This window comes from Sus scrofa, chromosome 18 (assembly GCF_054392235.1).
Source record: "Sus scrofa isolate SSC_HxYL_T2T_F1_AM1 chromosome 18, Sscrofa_HxYL_maternal_Yorkshire_Landrace_v2.0, whole genome shotgun sequence".
Taxonomy (NCBI): Eukaryota; Metazoa; Chordata; class Mammalia; order Artiodactyla; family Suidae; genus Sus; species Sus scrofa.
In genome coordinates, this window is record NC_139400.1 from 56364933 (window position 1) to 56386462 (window position 21530).

Consider the following 21530-nt stretch of genomic DNA (forward strand, 5'->3'; position numbering starts at 1 on the left):
TAGGGGTTTTAACTCTGTGGTTCCCAAGCGGCCCCCTCGGTGCCTCTGCAGATAGAGCGAGAGAAGCTGCACGGCTGCATTGATGTGGGGCTCTCGGTGATGTCTGTGAAGAAGTCGTCAAAGTGCATAGATCTGGACACCGAGGAGCACATTTACCATCTGAAGGTGAGACTGCGGCGCAGGGGCTGTTCCCCTGTCTGTCGCCGAGGGATTGGCCGTTAGAGTACCATTGCTCCGTGCCTTTTGATTTTTGCTCTTTTGTTTGTTTCTTTTGCTTTTTAGCATAGCATGTGGAGGTTTCCGGGCTAGGAGTCGAATCAGAGCTGCAGCTGCTGGCCCACACTACAGCCACAGCAACGCCAGATTTGAGCCACACGTCTGTGACCTACACTGCAGCTCACGGTAACACTGGATTCTTAACCCACTGAGCAAGGCCAGGGATCGAACCCACATCCTCACGCATCATAGTCAGGTTTGTTTCCACTGTTTGTTCCACCCAGCGGGAACTCCAGTTGTGCCTTTTGAATTTCCAAACATCCAGCCAATGTGTAGAAGATTTTCAGTATGAAAATGCTATTAAGGATGCTACGGACACTTGGGTGGGTCAGTTCTTCACTGTGTAGGACTGTCTCTCACACTGCTGAAAGGTTGGCATCCTTTCCCTCACCCTGTAAATCCCCCCCGCCCCGTGACGATGACATGGGTAACAACAGCAAAAATCTTCATGTCTCCAATACAGAACCTCTCTGCCCCCAGGCAGCACCACCTTTCACAAAGCACCATCTATCGCAGGTTAGAATATGTTTCCTGAAATACAATATGACATTTAGTCTGTGAAGCTTGTCTTACAACTTCAACTCATTTTATAGGGATTCCATTAAAATTCTGATACTCCACCAAATTGCAAGAACTTTTCCCCTAAAGGATGGGCCTTCGCACAGTATCTCTGAAAGCTGCTTAATTGCCGTCTTCAGCCCACTTCTCCTGAAGGTGGTATAGAGAGTTAAAAGCATGAGGCAAGAGCTTTGGAGATCCATGTCTGGTTTACATCTTGACCTGGCTACTTACTAGCTTTTAGCCTTTGGCCCGTTACTTCATCTCGGAAAGTGGCAGTGTTCTCTGCCACCCTGGCAGGAGGAATGATCAGGTTCATTCTGTAGGGCTGCACGTAGGAGACTTGGCATAATGCCTGACCCACTTGGAAGCTCAATAAGTTTCATTATTATATATAATTATTAGGTGGTTCCCAAGTGTTAGAAATTAATTGAGAAAATGTTGAGTCTTTTCTTCCTTGGGCAACTTACTTGAAATATTGGATCTGGGGACCGAGGGTTGGGAAAAGAGAAGTTTGAGGTTGTGAATGCCATGTTTTAGTGTGTGCCTCTCCTCCCAGAGCATGGCTGGGGTACTTGGACAAATACATGCTTATTAGCGCATCTGTGTGGTCCCCGGACTGCCCAGATCTGTCAAATTCATACTGTTTCCCAAGCCTAAGCCCCTGTGCCTGTGGGTGTAGTTAATTGATTTGTTTTGGGTTTTGTTTTGTTTTCATTTGTCTTTTTAGGGCCACACCCTTGGCATATGGAGGTTCCCAGGCTCATGGTCCAATCAGAGCTAAACCTCTAGGTCTACATCCCAGCTCACGGCAACGCCGGATCCTTAACCCACTGAGTGAGGCCAGGGATTGAACCCACGTCCTCATGGATGCTCGTTGAGTTTGCTAATCCTGTTTAACCAGTTAAAAATGAAGCGAGGGGAATGTTCTGATTACTGTTTTTTTGTTGTTGTTTTTTGGGTTTTTTTTTTTTTTTTTTTGTGTGTGTGTGTTTTAGTGCTGCACCTGCTGCATATGGAAGTTCCTAGGGATTGAATCAGAGCTTCAGCTGCTGGCCTACACTATAGCCATAGCAACTGGGGATCTGAGCCACATCTGCAACCTACACCACAGCTCATTGCAACGCCGGATCCTTAACCCACTGATTGAAGCCAGGGATAGAACCCACATCTTCACGATACTAGTCGGGTTTGTAACCCGCTGAGCCACAATGGCAGCTCCTGAGCACTAACTTTCAGTGGCCTCTGAGAGTAGATCAGTGCAAAGGATGATAGAGAGTCCTGTAAAGTGCCTATTAGCAACATCTGGGAAATAAAATACTTTCAAAGAACATAATTTAGGGGAGACAAATAGATGCAAATCTGTTTGTATTGCTTCTACCCGTAAATGACACATCCTATACCACCTGGAAAGGTTTTAAGTCTTGTATGAACTTTTTTTTTGCCATGCCTGCAGCATATGGAAGTTCCCAGGCCAGGGATCAAACCCATGCCACAGCAGTGACCCAAGCTGCTGCCGTAACAATGTGGAATCCTTCACCTGATGCCCCACCAGGGAACTCTGAAGTCTTATATGTACTTATAATCAACACAGCAAACATAAGCGCCAATCAAACACTTCCCGAATGAAGGATGTTGCTGATGCTTATTTCCACATCCTTGCTCTCAGTAGCAGCATTAGTAAAGATTTTAACTGGATTGACCTGGATTTTTCTTCTTAGGAGTTAACTTCCCATGCATCCTTTTGAGGTCTTTTAAATTGCCACTTCATGAGTCTGTTCTCATACATATAACTACCTATCATCTTTCATTTTGAAAATAGGAATACACCATCATACACACACAGAAATATTGACTATTAAGAAATATCTGGCGCAGTTCCCGTCGTGGCGCAGTGGTTAACGAATCCGACTAGGAACCATGAGGTTGCGGGTTCGGTCCCTGCCCTTGCTCAGTGGGTTAACGATCCGGCGTTGCCGTGAGCTGTGGTGTAGGTCGCAGATGCGGCTTGGATCGGGTGTTGCTGTGGCTCTGGCGTAGGCCGGTGGCTACAGCTCCGATTCGACCCCTAGCCTGGGAACCTCCATATGCCGCGGGAGCGGCCCAAGAAATAGCAACAACAAAAGACAAAAAAAAAAAAAAAGAAATATCTATGCTGTATAGGTGCTTGTTATATTCTTTTTAGTAGTTTTATGCACATTTGAAATATTTTTTATTATTTTTTCTAATGATTTTTATTTTTTCTATTATAGTTGGTTTACAGTGTTCTGTCAGTTTCTACTGTACAGTAAAGTGACCCAGTCATAGACATATATACATTTTTTTCTCACATTATCCTCCATCATGTTCCATCACAAGTGACTAGATAGAGTTCCCTGTGCTATACAGCAGGACCTCATTGCGTATCCACTCCAAATGCAATAGTTATAAATGCATCTATTAACCCCAAACTCCCAGTCCATCCCACTTCCACCCCCTCCCTCTTGGCATCTACAAGTTTGTTCTCCAAGTCCATGAGTTTCTTTTCTGTGGAAAGGTTCATTTGTGCCGTATATTAGATTCCAGTTATAAGTGATACCATATGGTATTTGTCTTTCTCTTTCTGACTTACTTCACTCAGTCTGAGAGTCTCTAGTTCCATTTATGTGGCTGCAAATGGCATTATTTTGTTCTTTTTATGGCTGAGTAGTAGTCCATTGTGTATGTACCACATCTTCTTAATCCATTCATCTGTCAATGGACATTTAGGTTGTTTCCAGTTTCTCAGCTATTGTGAGTAGTGCTGCAGTGAACATACTGGTGCATGTGTCTTTTTCCATGAAAGTTTTGTCCAGATACATGCCCAAGAGTGGAATTGCTGGGTCATATGGTAGTTCTATGTATAGTTTTCTATGGTACGTCTATACTGTTTTCCATAGTGGTTGTACCAGTTTACATTCCCACTAACAGTGAAGGAGGGTTAAATATTTTATAGTAAAAGTTAGTAGACACAAAAATTATTCTTTATAAAAATTAGACATTGATCATCACTCAGAATGTTGAAGAGTTTATGTGTGTTTGAAAAATCCTGGAAATCAGAACTCCCATCGTGGCACAGGGGAAACGAATCCAACTAGGAACCATGAGGTTGGGTGTTCGATCCCTGGCCTCGCTCAGTGGGTTAAGGATCCGGTGCTACCGCGAACTTTGGTGTAGGTTGCAGATGTGGCTCGGATCTGGTGTTGCTGTGGCTGTGGTGTAGGCCGGCAGCTGTAGCTGTGATTATACCCCTAGCCTGGGAACCTCCATATGCCATGGGTGTGGCCCTAAAAAGACAAAAAAAGGGACAAAAAAATAAGAAAAATCCTGGAAATCACTGATTATGCTTTGTCAGGTTTTTGTTTTCTGTCTCTAAAAGTGGGAGAAATGTTACTTTAAATAACCTTTGTGCTCATTAACATATATTCCTCAGCAGTGTCGTCTTTGTCAGAGAAGATGAACAATGTTAAATATTTTAGGAAGAATTTACTAATTCATTCCAGTTCAGAGAAGATTGATCTAAAAAGTGTGAATAATATGAGTTTTTTCTTTTTTTCTTTTTGGCCATCCCGAGGCATGTGAAGTTGCCTGGGCAGGAATCAGATCCAAGCTGCAGTTTCAACCTCTAAGGTGCAGCTGAGGCAATGCTGGATCTCTAACCCACTGTGCCAGGCTGGGGATTGAACCTGCGTCCCAGTGCTCCCAAGGATGCTGCTCCCAGGATGCTGCTGATCCTGTTGTGCCACAGCAGGAACTCCTAGAGTTTTGTTTTTGTTTCCATCTTGTCTTTTTTTAGGGCTGTACCTGCAGCATATCAAAGTTCCCAGGCTAGGGGTCAAATCAGAGCTGCAGTTCCTGGCCTATGCCACAGCCACAACAACTCAGGATCCAAGCTGCATCTGCGATCTGTACCACAGCTCATGGCAACGCTCGATCTTTAACCTCTTTAACCCACCGAGTAAGGCCAGGGACTGAACCTGTGTGTTTTCATGGATACTAGTCAGATTCGTTACCCCTGAGCCAGGATTGTGCCCCAGGTATTTTTTTTTCTTTTTTTAATGGTGCTCCTATTTTCAACAGGGACAGGCAGGAGAAACTGAGACAAGAGAATTTGGAAATACTTTAAGAGACAGATAAAGATAAATTTCAAATGGCTGATTGTTTAATATTTCCTAACATTAGCATAACAATTGGGCTTTTTCACAGAATGCTAAATACATCGTTTATAAAAGCCATTTTCACTCTCCATCTCCTCCTCAGGCTTGTTCCATGTAAACTAAGACAATACACTGACATTTCCACATTTCTACACCTGTCAGCCTGAAGAGGTGCCAGGAGGAACCTCGATGTGATGACGAATCGTTCCTTAGAGGGAGTGACATGCTTGTCTGCTTTAATCTGACACAATCCAGGTGAAGTCGGAAGAAGTCTTCGATGAGTGGGTGTCCAGACTCCGCCACCACAGGCTGTACCGTCAGAATGAAATCGCCATGTTTCCGCATGAAGCCAGTCACCTCTTTCCAGCATCTGCCGTCCCCGACGCCGCACCTGGGGTCTTGGACTCGGTCTCAAGTAGGAAGGTAGGGATTTGCCACTGACGCATCTGAAGGAAGGGGGTGTCCGTTCTCGGGGGCTGTATGTGGGGAAGGAAAGGGCTGCAGGAAGGAACAGGCCAAGCTTGAGCTGGTTCATCTGTGTGTCCACTCGGCCTGAACCAGGGCCAGGGGAGCGCCTATTGATGCTGAGACCCTATCTGAAGCACAGCCTGTATGGAGGGATTTAATATCCCCAAACGTTGCAGCTTTCTCTTGATCCCTTTGACTCTGGGTTGCTTCTCTGGTCGTTAAATGCAGGACCGTGCATGGATCCCCACACAGAATTGCAACATCTTTCCTAGCGTGTGTGTCCTCATTTCAGTGTGGTTGTCACTTGATAGGAAGAATAAGCAGGGAGGGCAGTCCAAGGGCCCACAGCCTTGCTTGGCCACCCAGGGTGACAGCTGCGGGGAGTGGGAGGTGGGGGGGTGCTCAGCCCATCCAGAAGAGTTCTTTGCTGGAAGCTTCGTTCTCATTACCAGCCGATGCGTTCCTTTAGCAAGGAGCCCACTCTGTTAGCCTTTATCCTTAAGCGTTCCCCCTGGGATCTGTTTTTATTTGCAATGTGCTTTTTGTCATCCGGGCAACAGCGCAGCATATCGAAGCAGAATTCGTTTCAAACCGGAAGCAATGTATCCTTTTCTTGCGGCGGGGAGACTCGCGTTCCCTCGTGGTTACAGTCTTCAGAGGACATGGAAAAGTGCTCCAAAGGTACAGTGACTCAAAACTCCTGCTTCTTTCTGTCGAAACCCCTGCTGGTAGATGACCCTGGTTTGGTCTTTCCACCCCGGATGAACTTGAACCCTTCTGCCTTCCCTGTCATACTTTGCTTACGAGGTTTGCACGCACGATCCACAGAAGGCATTTTCTTTACCGAGTGTCAAGCCCTCTCCTGGGTGTGCGTGCAGACAGATTTCCTCTTCTGTTGTTTAAGCACTGATGCCTGAGTTCGGCCTGACCGGCTACCTCAGAGCCTCCAGGGGCGGGGTCTGCGTAGTCTGCTGTATTTTTTTTTTTTTTTAAGTGCCAAAAATGATCCCGATGCACAGCCAAGAATTTAAAACACGTTCCAGGGGTGAGTAGGTGAACCACATGGGGGTCCCCACCGAACAGGTGTTCTCTAGCCTGGCTGCGCATTCCAATCGCCAAGAGAGATTTTCACATGCAGAGACACCCGAAGAATCTCTTTAAATGAGTGTGGGCTCCGGCATTGCTAGTTTTCTGTCGTTAACCAAGTGATTCTGATAAGGAGCAGGGTTGAGATCTCTTGCCATGTGGAAGCTCAGTGTTCTCAACCTTAATTAGCTAAGAATCACCTGGGAAACAACAACAAAAAAGTCACCTATGGGATTGGAAATTTCTAATTTAATTGTCTGGGGATGGGTCTTGGATGTAGGTAATTTAAAAAATGTCCCCCGTATATTTTATTTATTTATTTAGGTATTTACTTACGTATTTATTTATTTGCTCCTGGTATGCTGTAAAGTCTAGGCATGGTTTAGAACCACTACCAGAGAAAGATGCCTGGTAGCAGCCATGAAAATTGTATTTTCCCCAGCTGAATGCAGGTATTATCACCCCTGGGACCATGTGACTGTTGTCCATCCAATAAATATGAGCTTCACTGAGTGACATTTTGGGACAGTAGTCGTCCCCAAACCATTGCCCCTGGACCAGCTGCATGGCTCGGCCTGGGAACCTATTAGAAATGCAGATTCTCAGCCTCGACCCAGAAAGACTGAATGAGAAACAGGGATGGTGGAGCAGGAGTGGAGTCTGGTGAGTTGCGGTTTAGCACGTTCTGCAGGCGGCTCTGATGATACCGAAGATGGAGAGCCACGACCTTGATTTATCAGCAGAAAAAAGCCACCATCAGAAAAAGCCAACCCTAACCCCAACCCTAACCCTAACCCCAATGAGAACTAGCTTTTGAGTTTAGGACCCAGAAACTGGTCTGAGGATGCTCGTAGGTCCCCTCAGGTCAGTCTGCATAGGATCATCCTGGTCCTTATCAGGTCCACGGTCAACAGCGTTATCCTTAGCGATACACCCTTCATTTCAGTTTCATTCATCTAATTTCTATTCGTGTAGCTTGGTCCTTATGATTGAATAGTGTTAGCCTGTTATTGCAAGATGAGAAATAACGCTGATGCCGGGGGGATGCGGATGAGGATGATGGCTGATTTGTTTCCTGCTTACACTATGCTGGTACTCTAAAAATATTCTGCATTTATCAACTCATTTAACTCACAGCTATCCTGTAAGCTAGGTAGGTAATTATCCCCATTTTCCAAATGAGGAAATTAAGACACAGACAAATAATTTGCCCGGGATTCACACTTCATTAAGTGCATTCAGCCTGAGGCAACCTGATTCTCCAGGTCTGTGCCCTGAACCACAACGGTCTACTGTCTCTCCTGTAAAAAAGGAAGTAACAGTTCCTATCCTGCCAGATGGAAAAACAAATACAGATAAATGAAAAAAGTAGCTGGCACTAGCACAGCGAAGCCTGAATGAAGATAAGTGCACATCAGTCCTCCTGTCACTTTTGCCCCACAGACCTGGCACACTGTCATGCCTACCTGGTGGAGATGAGCCAGCTCCTGCAAAGCATGGACGTCCTGCACCGGACGTATTCTGCGCCAGCTATCAATGCCATCCAGGTTAGCCACACCCCGCTGCTGTTTACCCTCTGGTGCTCTTCCGCTTTCCTCTCCCACCCCCTGCAGCCTTTCACCAACAGTGGGACGTTGCCGGGTTGGTTGCTTCCGCCACACTCGAAGGGATGGAAGTGGCCACTTTGGTGGGGTCTTCCCCATGGGTTCGGGGTCTTCCCCATGGGTTTGGTGGCCCTTACTGTCTGTTCTCTCTCCTGTTTTGAAACAAAGGGTGGAGCTTTTGAAAGTCCCAAAAAAGAAAAAAGATCACACAGGAGGTGGCGGTCCAGAGCTATTGGCAAAGATGCTAAAGGAACGCTTCAGGTAACCGATGCTTCCCCCAACACACTGGTCTCCTCACGGACCCCGCTCTGCACGCCCCCTGCTGGGGGCCACTTGGACGGGAATAGAAAAGTAGACAAGTGAACACTCTGTGGTTATTCTCTCAAATACTCTGTGCAGAGACAGGAGTTCAATCACGTAGATTTTCTGGCTACTAAAATAAGCACATCATGGATATTGATTAGAGGGGAAAATGGCATGAAGTTGGGGGGCTGCAGCCCTTTCTAGGGTTTGGTTTCCCCTTCTTAATGCTTAGCCTGCCTGCTCGCTTCCCCACTGGGTGTACATCTTGTTCTGTGGCTGCTGCGGTTGTGTGGACCGATCTCTTCCACGGAAGCTCAGTGGTTTCGCCATCTCTCTGAGCCTCTTGGCTGGAGTCTCTGGGGACAGGACTTTGTACAGACTCTTTTTTGCCTTTTGTCTCCAACCTTCCAATCCCCCATCAGAAGTTCACTGCTTCACGCTAGCCCCTGACTTTCCCCGTGCACAGCTAACCCAGAAGCCACGATTTGCTGCTCTTTGGGTCATGTTAAATTGCAGCATTACTGGGGTCAAAATAAATCAGAAACTTTCAGATAAATCAGCTGTTATACTCTCATATAACTCTGGTCCAAAGCACTTTATGGATTGAAGTTGAACACTTTCAAAGCAAAGAATGGTTCGTGGACAAACATGTCAGAAGTAGGTTTGTTTTGTAGAACCATCAGGTGCGAATAAAGAGGACTTTTTTTTTTTTTTTGGTCTTTGTCTTTTTAGGGCCGTACCTGTGGCATATGGAGGTTCCCAGGCTAGGGGTCTAATCTGAGCTGTAATTGCCAGCCACAGCCACAGCAACTCAGGAACCGAGCCATATCTGCGACCTATACCACAGTTCGCGGCAACACCAGATCCTTAACCCCCTGAGGGAGGCCAAGGATCAAACCCACAACGTCATGTTCCTAGTTGGATTTGTTTCTGCTGCGCCATGACGGGAATTCCAAGAGGACATTTTTAAACCTACCCCATTAACTATTAACAGCCTAGATCCTGGAAGATTATTGCCAGGAGGAAAGAAGTGAGTATAAATGAGACAGCACCTGGCCACTTTAGATATCATTTTCAACCTGTAGCTTTAATGCTGCCATCATCTTCCAAAGGATGTTATGATTTCTCACCCATTTTTATTTTGCAAGAGGCCAGGGAAAGTCGCCACGGAAAATGTTTTCCTGAGTTTTCGTTTATATGTCATATAAGTTATCACGCAACAGAAAGGCTTTTCTACATAACATTCCTCTTTTACTACTTTCCAATCTTAGAAACAAGTAAATATTCTAAGCAATTTACATCTAAAAAGAAATATCTCCCTTTGGTGTCCCTTCAGGTCCCTAAGCCTTTTCCTGGCCCGGTAAGACTACATTCCTCCAACCCTAATTTGTCAACACTAGATTTTGGAGAAGAGAAGAATTATTCGGATGGCTCTGAAACCTCATCAGAGTTTTCTAAAATGCAGGAAGATCTGTGTCATATTGCCCATAAAGGTAAATGAGTTTTCTTTCTTCCTAATGCGGTGGATGAAACTGTTAAATGCTTGTCTGAATGTGGGCTGTCCTTGGAGAGAGAATCTTTAGTTGGTTCATTTTCTGCTCTGTTAGGATTTCAGGCAATCTAGTTTTTATTTTATTTTATTTCCCTGGTAGCAGGGTTGTGTTGGCAAGAAGTTTCTTTTTAACTCTCTGGGGAGAAAGTAAGAGCCCTAGGTATCAGTTAAAGGCTGAACGATTCATATGCTGCTGCTGAGAGCAGAAACTGGTACTTTTCTGGAGGACCATATGACATTATGTTTCAGCTGTTTTCATTCTGCCTATCCAGCAGTTCCACTTTGAAGAATTCATTTGTAGGAATTAATTTCAGAATTATCCAAAGATATCCACTGTAGTATTGCTTATCATATCAAAAATGAGAAATAGATTTTCAACATCATTAGGAAAATGCAAATCAAAACAATGATGAGACATTAACACCTATTAGAATAGCTAAAATTAAAAAAAAATATGTTGACAGCTGATGAGGTTATAGAGGAACTGGATGTCTCATATATTGTTGGTTGCAATGCAAGATGGTAATAGTTTGGCAGTTTGATATAAAACCAAACTTGTACTTACCATACAACCCAATGTTCACATTCCTGGGCATTTATTCCAGAGAGACAAAACTTAAGTCTGCACAAAAATCTACACACAAATGTTCAGAGCAGGTTTATTTAGGCTAACCAAAGACTGGAACAATCCAAGTGTCCTTCAGCAGATAAATGGTTAAACAAATGTGGTACTTCCATACAGTGGAGTACTACATAGCACTGAAAAGGAATGAACTATGGATACACACCACAATGGAAGGGCTCTCAAGGGCATTATGCTGACTGAAACTAGCCAATCTCAAAAGGTTTCATAGTATATGATTACACTAATGAACACTTTTGAAGTGATATCATTATAGAGATAGAGAAGTGATTAGTGGTTGCGAGAAGGCAGGGACAAGGAGGAAGAAAGGAGGGAAAATATGGGTGTGATTATAAAAGGGTAGTAAGAGGAATCTTGGTGGTGATGGAAAGCTCTGTATCCTGATTCTGGTGGTGGTTCCTCAAATCTAGACATATGACAAAATTGTGTTGAGTGATATGTATACACATATTTACAAGTGAGAGCCTGTCAAACCATGAAATCTGAATAAGAGCATAGGTTATACCAATGTCAATGTCTCTGGTTTGATCTTGTACCAAAGTGACCATTATGGGGACCTGGATGGAGGGTCCCCAGGGCTTCTCTGTAATGTTCTTGCCACTTCCTATGAGTCTATAAAATTTCAAAATAGAGAGGTGTTTTTTTTGTTGTTGTTTGTTTGGTTGGTTGGTTTTTGTCTTTTGTCTTTTTAGGGTTGCATCCGTGGCACATGGAAGTTCTCGAGCTAGGGGTCTAATCGGAGCTGTTGCTGCCGGCGTATGTCACAGCCGCAGCAACGCCGGATCTGAGCCCTGTCTGTGACCTACACCACAGCTCAGGGCAATGCTGGATCCTTAACCCACTGAGTGAGGCCAGGGATCAAACCTGTAACCTCATGGTTCCTAGTCAGATTTGTTTCCGCTGTACCATGACAGGAACTCCCTAGAAAGTTTTTTTTTTTTTTTTTTTTTTTTGTTAATTAGAAATAATCTAAATGCCCAATAATAGAAGAATTGGATTTTGTTTAATGAATGTAATCACATAATAGAATACTCAACAGCTATAACAAAAATGACACTTACCTTATATCGAACATACAGTGTCATGCCAGGTATTTGCTAATGGGCACTTCACATGTACTTTTTTTCTTCGTCTTTTGTCTTTTTAGGGTTGCATCCGTGGCACATGGAAGTTCTCGAGCTAGGGGTCTAATCGGAGCTGTTGCTGCCGGCGTATGTCACAGCCGCAGCAACGCCGGATCTGAGCCCTGTCTGTGACCTACACCACAGCTCAGGGCAATGCTGGATCCTTAACCCACTGAGCGAGGCCAGGGATCAAACCTGTAACCTCATGGTTCCTAGTCAGATTTGTTTCCGCTGTACCATGACAGGAACTCCCTAGAAAGTTTTTTTTTTTTTTTTTTTTTTTTTTGTTAATTAGAAATAATCTAAATGCCCAATAATAGAAGAATTGGATTTTGTTTAATGAATGTAATCACATAATAGAATACTCAACAGCTATAACAAAAATGACATTTACCTTATATCGAACATACAGTGTCATGCCAGGTATTTGCTAATGGGCACTTCACATGTACTTTTTTTCTTCGTCTTTTGTCTTTTTAGGGCCACACCCACGGCATATGGAGGTTCCCAGGCTAGGGGTCAAATTGGAGCTGCAGCATCCAGCCTACGCCACAGCCTCAGCAACATGGGATCCAAGTTGTGTCTGCGACCTACACCACAGCTCACGGCAACGCCGGATCCTTAATCCACAGAGCAAGGCCAGGAATCAAACCTGCATCCTCATGGATGCTAGTCAGATTGGTTTCCACTGAGCCATGTCGGGAACTCCCCAAGTGACCATTAGAACTTTGTCCATGTCTGCGGTGCTGGTGTATGATCCAGCGTCAGAATACCTGCCCCACGCTTTTAAAGCTCTTCCCACGTGCCCTCCTGTGTTCTCTGTATTAATGGACCACTTGTAGTTAGGTTGTTTCATTTTGGGTTTTATGGGATGATATTCCTGCACAAGCCATGACCTTTTAATAATATGAACTGTCCTTTTAAAAATGAGAAGTTAGTGCCTCCCTGCAGAAGGGAATTGTCCTGATTTTCCCTGCCTTGAAGAAGCTGCTTCCTCAGCAGGACAGAGGTTGCTAAATTGGGTTGACCCATTGATCCCATCCTGCAGAGGGCTCGGCCTTGTGCAAAGCCTGTAAGGGGCCTCAGCCGGCTGCTGGGCTTTCGGGCTTTGTGGAAACCAGCTGGCTGCAGGACTGCCACATGCCTGGATGAGGTCAAGATTTGTGCTCTGAGAGGGGGTCCGGTAGCACCTATTCAACTCCAGCCCCCCCACCCCCCACCCACTGAGGGCTTGCAAACCGCAAATTCCACAGGGAGCCCAGCCAGCTTTGTTTCATTCCTAGGGTTTTAAAGTGCACGTACAGAGACTGAACCATCTCAGGGAGTCTCTTTTACACCAGCTGGAACTCAGAGGCCTCTCAGAGTGAAGAGAGGTCTCAGATTCGCCCTGGGTCCTGTGACCTTGCATACTTTCTTACTTCCATTCAAACTTCTGAAGCACCTTGCCCATTCTTCCTGTGTAAGCCTGATTTCGTTACTGACAGTTTTTATTGTACTTTCTCAGCTGCATCACTAATCAATTGACCGTGATTCTGGCGCAGCTGAATGCAAGGCAGAAATTCCATTGACGTTGTCAATAGTCTGAGAACCTACTTTTTCTTCAACTTGTTAAATGCGTCTGAATTTTCCTTGTTTCGTAGAAGTTGGGTCAAATGGTAGGCAACCAATATCCACCCATCTTAAAAAGTCTTATTGTGTATTATAGACTATAAATTTGATTTTTAGGGTGTTTCAGTGAACTAATTCTCAATAGTTCATGTGTCTGGCTTTGTGCCTATGTGGAACAAAATCTACTAAAATCCAAAAGTATTAAGTGACTTGCCTCACATATATTAGTTTTTACAAGTCAGAAAATAGGAGTTCCCGTCGTGGCGCAGCAGAAATGAATCTGCCTAGGAACCATGAGGTTGCAGGTTCGATCCCTGGCCTCGCTCAGTGGGTTAAGGATCCCGAGTTGCTGTGAGCTGTGGTGTAGGTCGCAGACTTGGCTCAGATCTGGTGTTGCTGTGGCTGTGTCATAGGCCAGCAGCTACAGCTCTGATTCGACCCCTAGCCTGAGAACCTCCATATGCCTCGGGTACGGCCCTAAAAAAAAGGACAAAAGACAGAAAAACAAACAAACAAACAAAAACAAATCCCAAAATACATCTCATGGAACATTTTACCTATAAAATGGTTAAAAAAAAAACAGAAGAATTCCACGATTTAAAATATTTCGAAAACACTGTTTTTCATTTATATGAGAAACAGTAAATATTAAAGGCCCTGAGAAGTCCTGTAGCAGAGAAGCCTGTTAGCTTTGTTTAACTCCATGATCTTCAAATTTTCAGTGACATTAGGGGAATTGTCCTCCCTTCTCTCCAAATGGCTATCAGCTCTTCTCACTTCGGGACTGAAGTTCCTGAGAAACCCACGTCAGCACACATTGTGAATAATCCTTTTTGGAGCTAATCCTCTATTCCAGTTAAGTCTGAAAACAGGCATTCATTCTAGGCCACCTCCATCACTGACTAGCTGTGGGACTTCGACCTCCCCAGTTAACTTCTGTGGGCCTCAGCTGCCTCGTCTGTTAAATGTCCTTGAGCAGTTTTTTTGACTCTTTGGGCTCTCAAATTCTGTAATTGTTTTCCACTGAATATAAATCATGCTGCTTTATTCATTTATTTATGTCTCTTTAGAGACATACCTGTGGCATATGGAAGTTCCCAGGCAAGGGGTCGAATCGGAGCTATAGCTACAGCCTACACCACAGTCACATCAGATCCAAGTTGACTCCATGACTATACCACAGCTCAGGGCAACGCCGGATCCTTAACCCACTGCTGGAGGCCAGGGATCAAACCTTCGTCTTTATGGGTACTAGCTGGGTTCGTTACTGCTGAGTCACAGTGGGAACTCCTCATGCTGCTAACGCTTCTTTTTTCTTTTTGCCTATACACGTGGCGTGTGGAAGTTCCCAAGCCAGGGAACAAACCCGCACCACAGCAGTCACCCAGACCACTGCAGTGGGAATGCTAGATCCTTAACCTGCTGAGCTACAGCAGGAACTGCCATGCTGCTGCTTGTTACAAAGAGGTTTTTATGAGAGAATGTTCTATTCGTAATAGAAGCAGAAATGGCCACATTTGGTGAGCAGGGTGAGGGCGAGAAAGCCAGGAGTAGTACAGGACTGGGGTCAGCATCCTCCAAATAAAAGTGGATATTCACATTCTGCCTTGGAAGGGCGCAAAATGAGATTTTGCAGTACTTCTGCAACCTGTGGAAGGTATGTGCAGTGAGAGAAATCTTCATTTACAAATGTAAAGGCTAAACATAGAACAGGACTAAACTCCGTTAAAGGATATGCTATTCTTTCGTTCCTTTACTCTTTTCCCATGTTGCGTTTTAATTGAGCAGTTATTTTTTGAACTGTTTTGAGCTTATGAAAGCATTGAATAAAAATCCAAGTATAGGAGGTCCCGTCATGGCTGAGTGGAAATGAATCCCACTAGTATCCATGAGGACGCGGATTTGATCCCTGGCCTGGCTCACTGGGTTAAGGATCTGGCATTGCCATGGGCTGTGGTGTAGGTCACAGATGCAGCTCAGATCTGGTGTTTCTGGGGCTGTGGTGTAGGCCAGAAGCTGCAGCTCAGATCTGGTGTTTCTGGGGCTGTGGCGTAGGCCAGCAGCTGCAGCTCAGATCTGGTGTTTCTGGGGCTGTGGCGTAGGCCAGCAGCTGCAGCTCTGATTGGACTCCTAGCCTGGGAACCTCCATAGGCCATGGGTGTGGCCTTTAAAAAAAAAATGGAAAAAAAAGAAAAGCCAAGTATAATCACAGTGACATCCCTTTTATAGATTAAAAGTTAAAAGATGTACGTGACCCAAAGAAAAGCCAGATGATTTATTAAACACGATGTAGAATTCAGCATAAAAATCTGTCAAGCAATTGTAGTCATGTCAATTATCAGTAAATCAGCATGACTGTTAAACAAGTGACCTACTTACTGTATCTAAGTGAAAGAACTGTTTGGGTAACAAATGGGCTCGGAAGTGTTTGAAAACCATGGGCAACCTGTGAAGTTGGAGAGTGAAAGGAAGCAGACTACAAATCAGATCACCTTACATATTCTAGATATTAACATTTTAAAGAAAACTCACAAAAATGTAGTTTTCATTAGCAAGAAGGAAAGAAGAATCCTGATTCCTCCTGTGTTTTGGGTGCTAGAGAATAGTTTGTTTTCTCACTTTCCTTAAAGCCCTCTTGAGATGCGGGCATTATCACGCGTACAGACGTGGAAACCAAGGATTTGTCCAAAATCTAAACAGTACCTGGGAGTTCCCAGTGTGGCTCAGCAGGACCGATGTTGTCTCCATGAGGATGAAGGTTCAATCCCTGGCCTCGCTCAGTGGGTTAAGGATCTGCCATTGCCACAAGCTGCAGCATAGATCACAGATGTGGCTCAGATCCAGTGTTGCTGTGGCTGTGGTGTAGGCTCGCAGCTGCAGCTCTGATTTGACCCCTGACCTGGGGACTGCAAATCCAGCCATAAAAAGGATAAAAAAAAAAATCTACATAGTAACTATAGGTAACAGAGGCAGGATTCTAGGATTCCAGTTCACATTTCCTTTATTATAAAATGTTTCTCCCTGGTCCCCCACTGTCTCCACAGACTAGTGGCTGTGGCATTCATCATGACTTTCCTCAAGAGCTTATTCTTTTCGCTGTTTGCCTGTGCCCTCAGCGTGGGACAGTTCCTGGGCCGGGAATCAAACCCATGCCACAGCAGTGACGACACTGGATCCTTAACCCAGTGCATCACCAGGGAACTCCCTCGAGAGCTTATTCTTTTCTGGTGCAGGGAAACTGCTAGAAAAGGAGCATCTTAAATAAGAGACTGCAGGCAGGTTATGAGTACAGGTGCCACTCCCCTTCCAAAGAGGCCAGCTTGACTCTCACCATCTAAGTCAATACAAGAACGATCTGGGGATTAAACAAAACAAAATAAGACAAAAACCAAAACCACCAGGCCTGGAAGCCTGTGGAAATGGGAAGGTGGTGGTGACGTCAGTTACATGATGCTTACGGCGTTGTGTTCTGTCCAAAGCTCAGCCTGTGACCCCCTCTCTTAGTACTGAAAGGGGGTCTGAGAAGTGGCTGAAGACAGTCTGGGAAAGAGATGCCATCACTGGCTTTCGATAGGCAGACACTCCATGAAACAGCAAGTGGTTCTGTTGTCAGCCAGTAGTTCTGTTCACCAACAAGACACTGAGGCGAAGGTCAGCTTGGGAACAGGAGGGACGTGCTAACCCTGAGAAGAATCTGAAGCCAGGGTGGACGGCCTTTTTAGGAGACCGCGGGTGCTCCAAGACGTGTAGCTTTTTGTAGCTCTGAGCATCTCAGAGGGTCTCTATGGTTTTGTTTATGATCAGAAGATGTCCATGGATGTGATACACTCATGTAGATCTTTCTGTGGCTTTTTGTTTGTTTGTTTTGTCTTTTTGCCTTTTCTAGGGCCGCTCCTGCGGTATATGGAGGTTCCCAGGCTAGGGGTCCAATTGGAGCTGTAGCCACTGGCCTACGCCAGAGCCACAGCAACGCAGGATCCGAGCCATGTCTGTGACATACACCACAGCTCATGGCAACGCCGGATCCCTAACCCACTGAGCAAGGCCAGGGATCAAACCCGCAACCTCATAGTTTCTAGTCAGATTCATTAACCACTGAGCCACAATGGGAACTCCTAGATCTTTCTGTTTTTTAAGCTTTAAATTTTCCTCTAGCATCATGTTTGAAATTAAGAAAACACTTCTGTCACCAAGAATCTTCCTGCCCTATGGGATCCTGTGTCTTTAGTGATTAAAATATACATGGTCTCCTGTGAGCAGCAGCTAACCATTGCTCTGTGTGCTGGATCATTAGGCCACCGTGGACGACTATTTTAATGCCCTCTGAGTGGCACCTAAACAGTCACTTAAGACATTTAGTGCCTGGGGTCTGGTCCTCTGAACTCCTTTGTCAGGTGGTTTAAAAAGCACTTAACGCCTTAAAATTCAGTATAGTGACTGTGTGAGTTATTTTCTGCTTACTTTATGCCCACAGTAGTCTTTTCAGCTGTGCATGTTGAGCCAAACTGCGTATGGTCTGCTGATTTAAAATTTTGACTAGTAACCTACTTTGGTTGAATGCCTTGCTTTACTGCAGGCATCTCTGAAAGTCAGAGGAATTGATGTGGTAAAGCGGCAGCCAGCTGAGTGCTGTGTTTATTTCATATAGAGCAATAGCTATGACGGTGAAAAAACAAATGTAACTCTGTAAAGAAATGGATGTTAACTAGACTTAGTGAAGCGATTGTTTCAAAATGTATATAAATATTGAATCATTCGGTTGTATCCCTGAAACCAATATAATGTATGTCAGTTATAACTCAAGTTAGAAAAACATGGTAAGGAAACTAACCCCCAAAAATGACAGCGAAGAGGTTTTTCCCCAGGGACCCACTCAGGTGGGCATGGGAATCCCGTGAAGTTGCTGGGGGTGCTCAGCTAATAGAGCATAAAATGCAGTTCGTGAGTCAACTGTTGCTGTCTAGCTAAGAGCTTCCATGGCTTCTGCTGCTCCATAGATTCTGGCCAATCGCACATTCATAGAACCGCCACCCTGTGTTTATTTATTTGTAAATGTCCCAGCAAGAGACTCAGGTATCCTCCTAACACTGCCGTCCGTATATCAGAAGGCTGCCGTCGTCACCACTTTCATCCTCATGTTTCTTTCATCACCATCATTACTAATATTGCGTCACATTTATTATTTATCATATGCGAGGCATGGGGTTACGTGCTTTACCTACATTATCTAATTCAATCCCCATAACAATCTTATGAAGTAAATGCTAATATGATCCCTATTTACAAATGAGGAAACTTGGGTCCAGGTACATCATATACTTGTCCTAAGTCCTGCAGTGAAGAAGTGATGGCGCTGGGAAGAGTCCAGGGCTGATGTTAGAGCCCACACTATGGCTGGCTCTGTTGTGCTTGGTGCCTGTTATCTGGCTTAATTGCACTGTTTAAATCAAAGAGCTGAGTGTGTTCCATAGACATGATTAGAAAATTGGGTACCTGTTGACCCTTGACCCTGTCCTTTCTCTACAGAAGCACCCTAATTTGTGTGTGCATTTAAACAAATTGCCTATTTGTCCTGTGACTTTGTAAATTTCCTCTAAGTCTGTTGCTCAACACCACAACCTCAGACACGTTCAGATGCACCCTGAGAGGGTCACTTGTCCATGAGGCTGTGAGTGGAGTAAGTCAGCCATGCTCATTTAGTTTCTGGGACACTGAATCGGCCACTCCAGAATAGCAGAGCCTCTAAAAAGGCAGCCCCAGGGGATTCAGTGATATGCCAGGCCACTGGGGCAGTGTGTCTTCGTCTCTTCCTGCCCTTCTCCCTGCCCTTCTAAAACAGAATAGACTTAAGGCGGTTGGAGACATGCTATTCAAATGTGATCTCCATGGTCAGTAATTCAGACGACGGTTGTCTTATCTCTAGGAAGCAACTTGTGCATTAGATGGTCAAAACTTGGTACATTTTTTGCTGTACCTGTGAATGGTTTTTAAAACTTCAGGTCAGGCGTCCAAGTGCCTAATAGCTCTGAGCTCTCATTGTACCAAAAGCTCACTAAAGTGAAGTCCTGAAAGTCACGTGGAGAGGTGGGGAATTTGAGGTCAGGCAGCTCCAAAGACTAACTAACAAGGAAGATGGAAGGTAACACCTTCTTTGGAAATCAGTTCAAACTTATAGACAAGTTGCAAGAATAATGCATGGAACTCTCATAGGTCCTTTACTCAAATTCACCGTTTTTAATATTTTCCTGCATTTATCTCTTTCTACACACACACACACACACACACACACACACACACGCAGAAACATATGTGCATTTATTTTTCTGATCCACGTGAGAATAGGAATCATATTCTATATCTATTCTGTCTTTTTTTTAATGCCTTTATACTATAGTGTATATTTCCTAAGAATAGGGAGATTCTGTTACTTAACCGCAGTTTAGTATGAAATTCAGGAAATTTTGCATTGAAACGGTATTTTTACCTATTTTGCCTTCCACATTCAAAGGTTGTCAATTATCCTGGTAACATCCCTTATAAGCTCTTTTTCCCTGCAGTTTGATCTGGTCACAAATGGCATTTAATTGTCATGCCTCTGTAGTCTCTTTTCATTGGGAACAGTTCTGAAATCTTTCTTTCCCTTTGATGAAACTGATGCTATTGATGGATAGAGGCCAATTTTTAAACATAGGATTGTTCTCATTTGGGGGTTTCCTGATGTTTCCTCCTGATCGGAATCAGATGGCCCTTCCCTGGCTGGTGTACAGCAGAAGCAGCAGTGTGTCTCTTTCAGGGTACCACACAAATTCCCAAGGTACACAATGGCCATCTGACTGTCACTGGGGAATAATTTTGGATACCTAGTTAGGGTGCTAGTTAGTTTCTCCTCTGCATCATTACTCTTTTCCCTCTGACACCTGATCAGTTCTGTTTTCAAACATTTCCAGTCTGTAGGGATACAAACAAAACTAAACATTGATAATTAAGAAGTGTCGGCCTTTAAAGTATCAAAATATCTTGATGATAAGTCATAAAATCATGGAATTTTATGGTGGGTAGAGACTTGAGAATTGGCAAATGTGTGTGATTTTTAAATTCTTTAGAGACCTTATGTTTTAGAGTAGTTTCAGATTCACAGCAAATTGAGCACGAAGTGGAAAGTTCCCATACCCACTTCCCCCCAACACACATACATAACCCTCCCCCACTGTCAGCATCTCACCATAGTGGTCCCTTTGTTAACCATCGATAAGCCTGCACTGAAACATCATTCTCTCCTGGAGGCCATGGTTTGTTTACCTTAGAGTTCACTCTTAGTGTTGTGCATTCTGGTTGTATTGTTTAAAATATATGTAGGTGTACATTCGCTGGACTCAAAACATTCATGGCTGTTACTTTTCTGAGTTCTTTTATAGGAACTACATCTCTCTGTGTTGTATTTTTAATTATGCCCCTTCCATTATTCCTTTTTATAATGATTCTATCTTTATAGTGTACTTCACTTTAAGGTCAGCTTTTAATACCATATCATCGGAGAGAGAGAGACTGAAGCAGCTGATGGAGCAGGATGTCTCCGCCTCCCCCTCTGCCCAGGTCCTTGGGCTGAAGCACGCTCTGTCATCCGTAAGTTACATGTCTGTGTCACAGAGATGCCTGACAGCATACCCAGGTGCATCAACTTTTTTCTTTTCTTTAAGGGCCGCACCCGTGGCATATGGAAGTTCCCAGGCTAGGGGTTGAATCGCAGCTGCAGCTGCCAGCCTACACCACAGTCACAGCCACACCAGATCCAAGCCACATCTTTGACCTACACCACAACTTGCAGCAATGCCAGATCCTTAATCCACTGAACGAGGCCAGGGCTTGAACCCGCATCTTCATGGATACTAGGGGTTCTTAACCCACTGAGCCACAATGGGAACTCCCTCATCACCTTTTTATATTTTCCATCTCCATGGTTGTGTTGAAAATTCATGAGAAAACCAAACACCTTCTCCAAATTGTCTCCTAACCTTTCATCAGATCTGCTTATTCTTAACACCCAAGCTGAGCCTACCCCAAATCTTAGTAGCTAGTGCATCACTGAGCATTAAATATTCTGTTTGGTTTCCTCTGACTTATCCTGAGTTCTCT

The 21530-nt window shown here is 44.4% G+C and overlaps 1 protein-coding gene across 13 annotated transcripts in view; it reads left to right on the forward strand.

Moving 5' to 3' along the window:
• Nucleotides 1-21530, forward strand: part of OSBPL3 (oxysterol binding protein like 3) — a 193708-nt gene that overhangs the window by 116912 nt on the left and 55266 nt on the right. For all 13 annotated transcript variants that reach the window (XR_014834144.1, XR_014834145.1, XM_085005698.1 and 10 more), the window contains 7 exons: nucleotides 52-165; nucleotides 5265-5432; nucleotides 6038-6158; nucleotides 8007-8110; nucleotides 8336-8428; nucleotides 9807-9963; nucleotides 20890-21020. Coding sequence is in view for 11 of the 13 variants with exons in the window: in XM_085005698.1 (XP_084861824.1) it covers nucleotides 52-165; nucleotides 5265-5432; nucleotides 6038-6158; nucleotides 8007-8110; nucleotides 8336-8428; nucleotides 9807-9963; nucleotides 20890-21020 (888 nt within the window). In the remaining 2 variants the exon portion in view is untranslated. The remainder of the gene's footprint in view (nucleotides 1-51; nucleotides 166-5264; nucleotides 5433-6037; nucleotides 6159-8006; nucleotides 8111-8335; nucleotides 8429-9806; nucleotides 9964-20889; nucleotides 21021-21530) is intronic.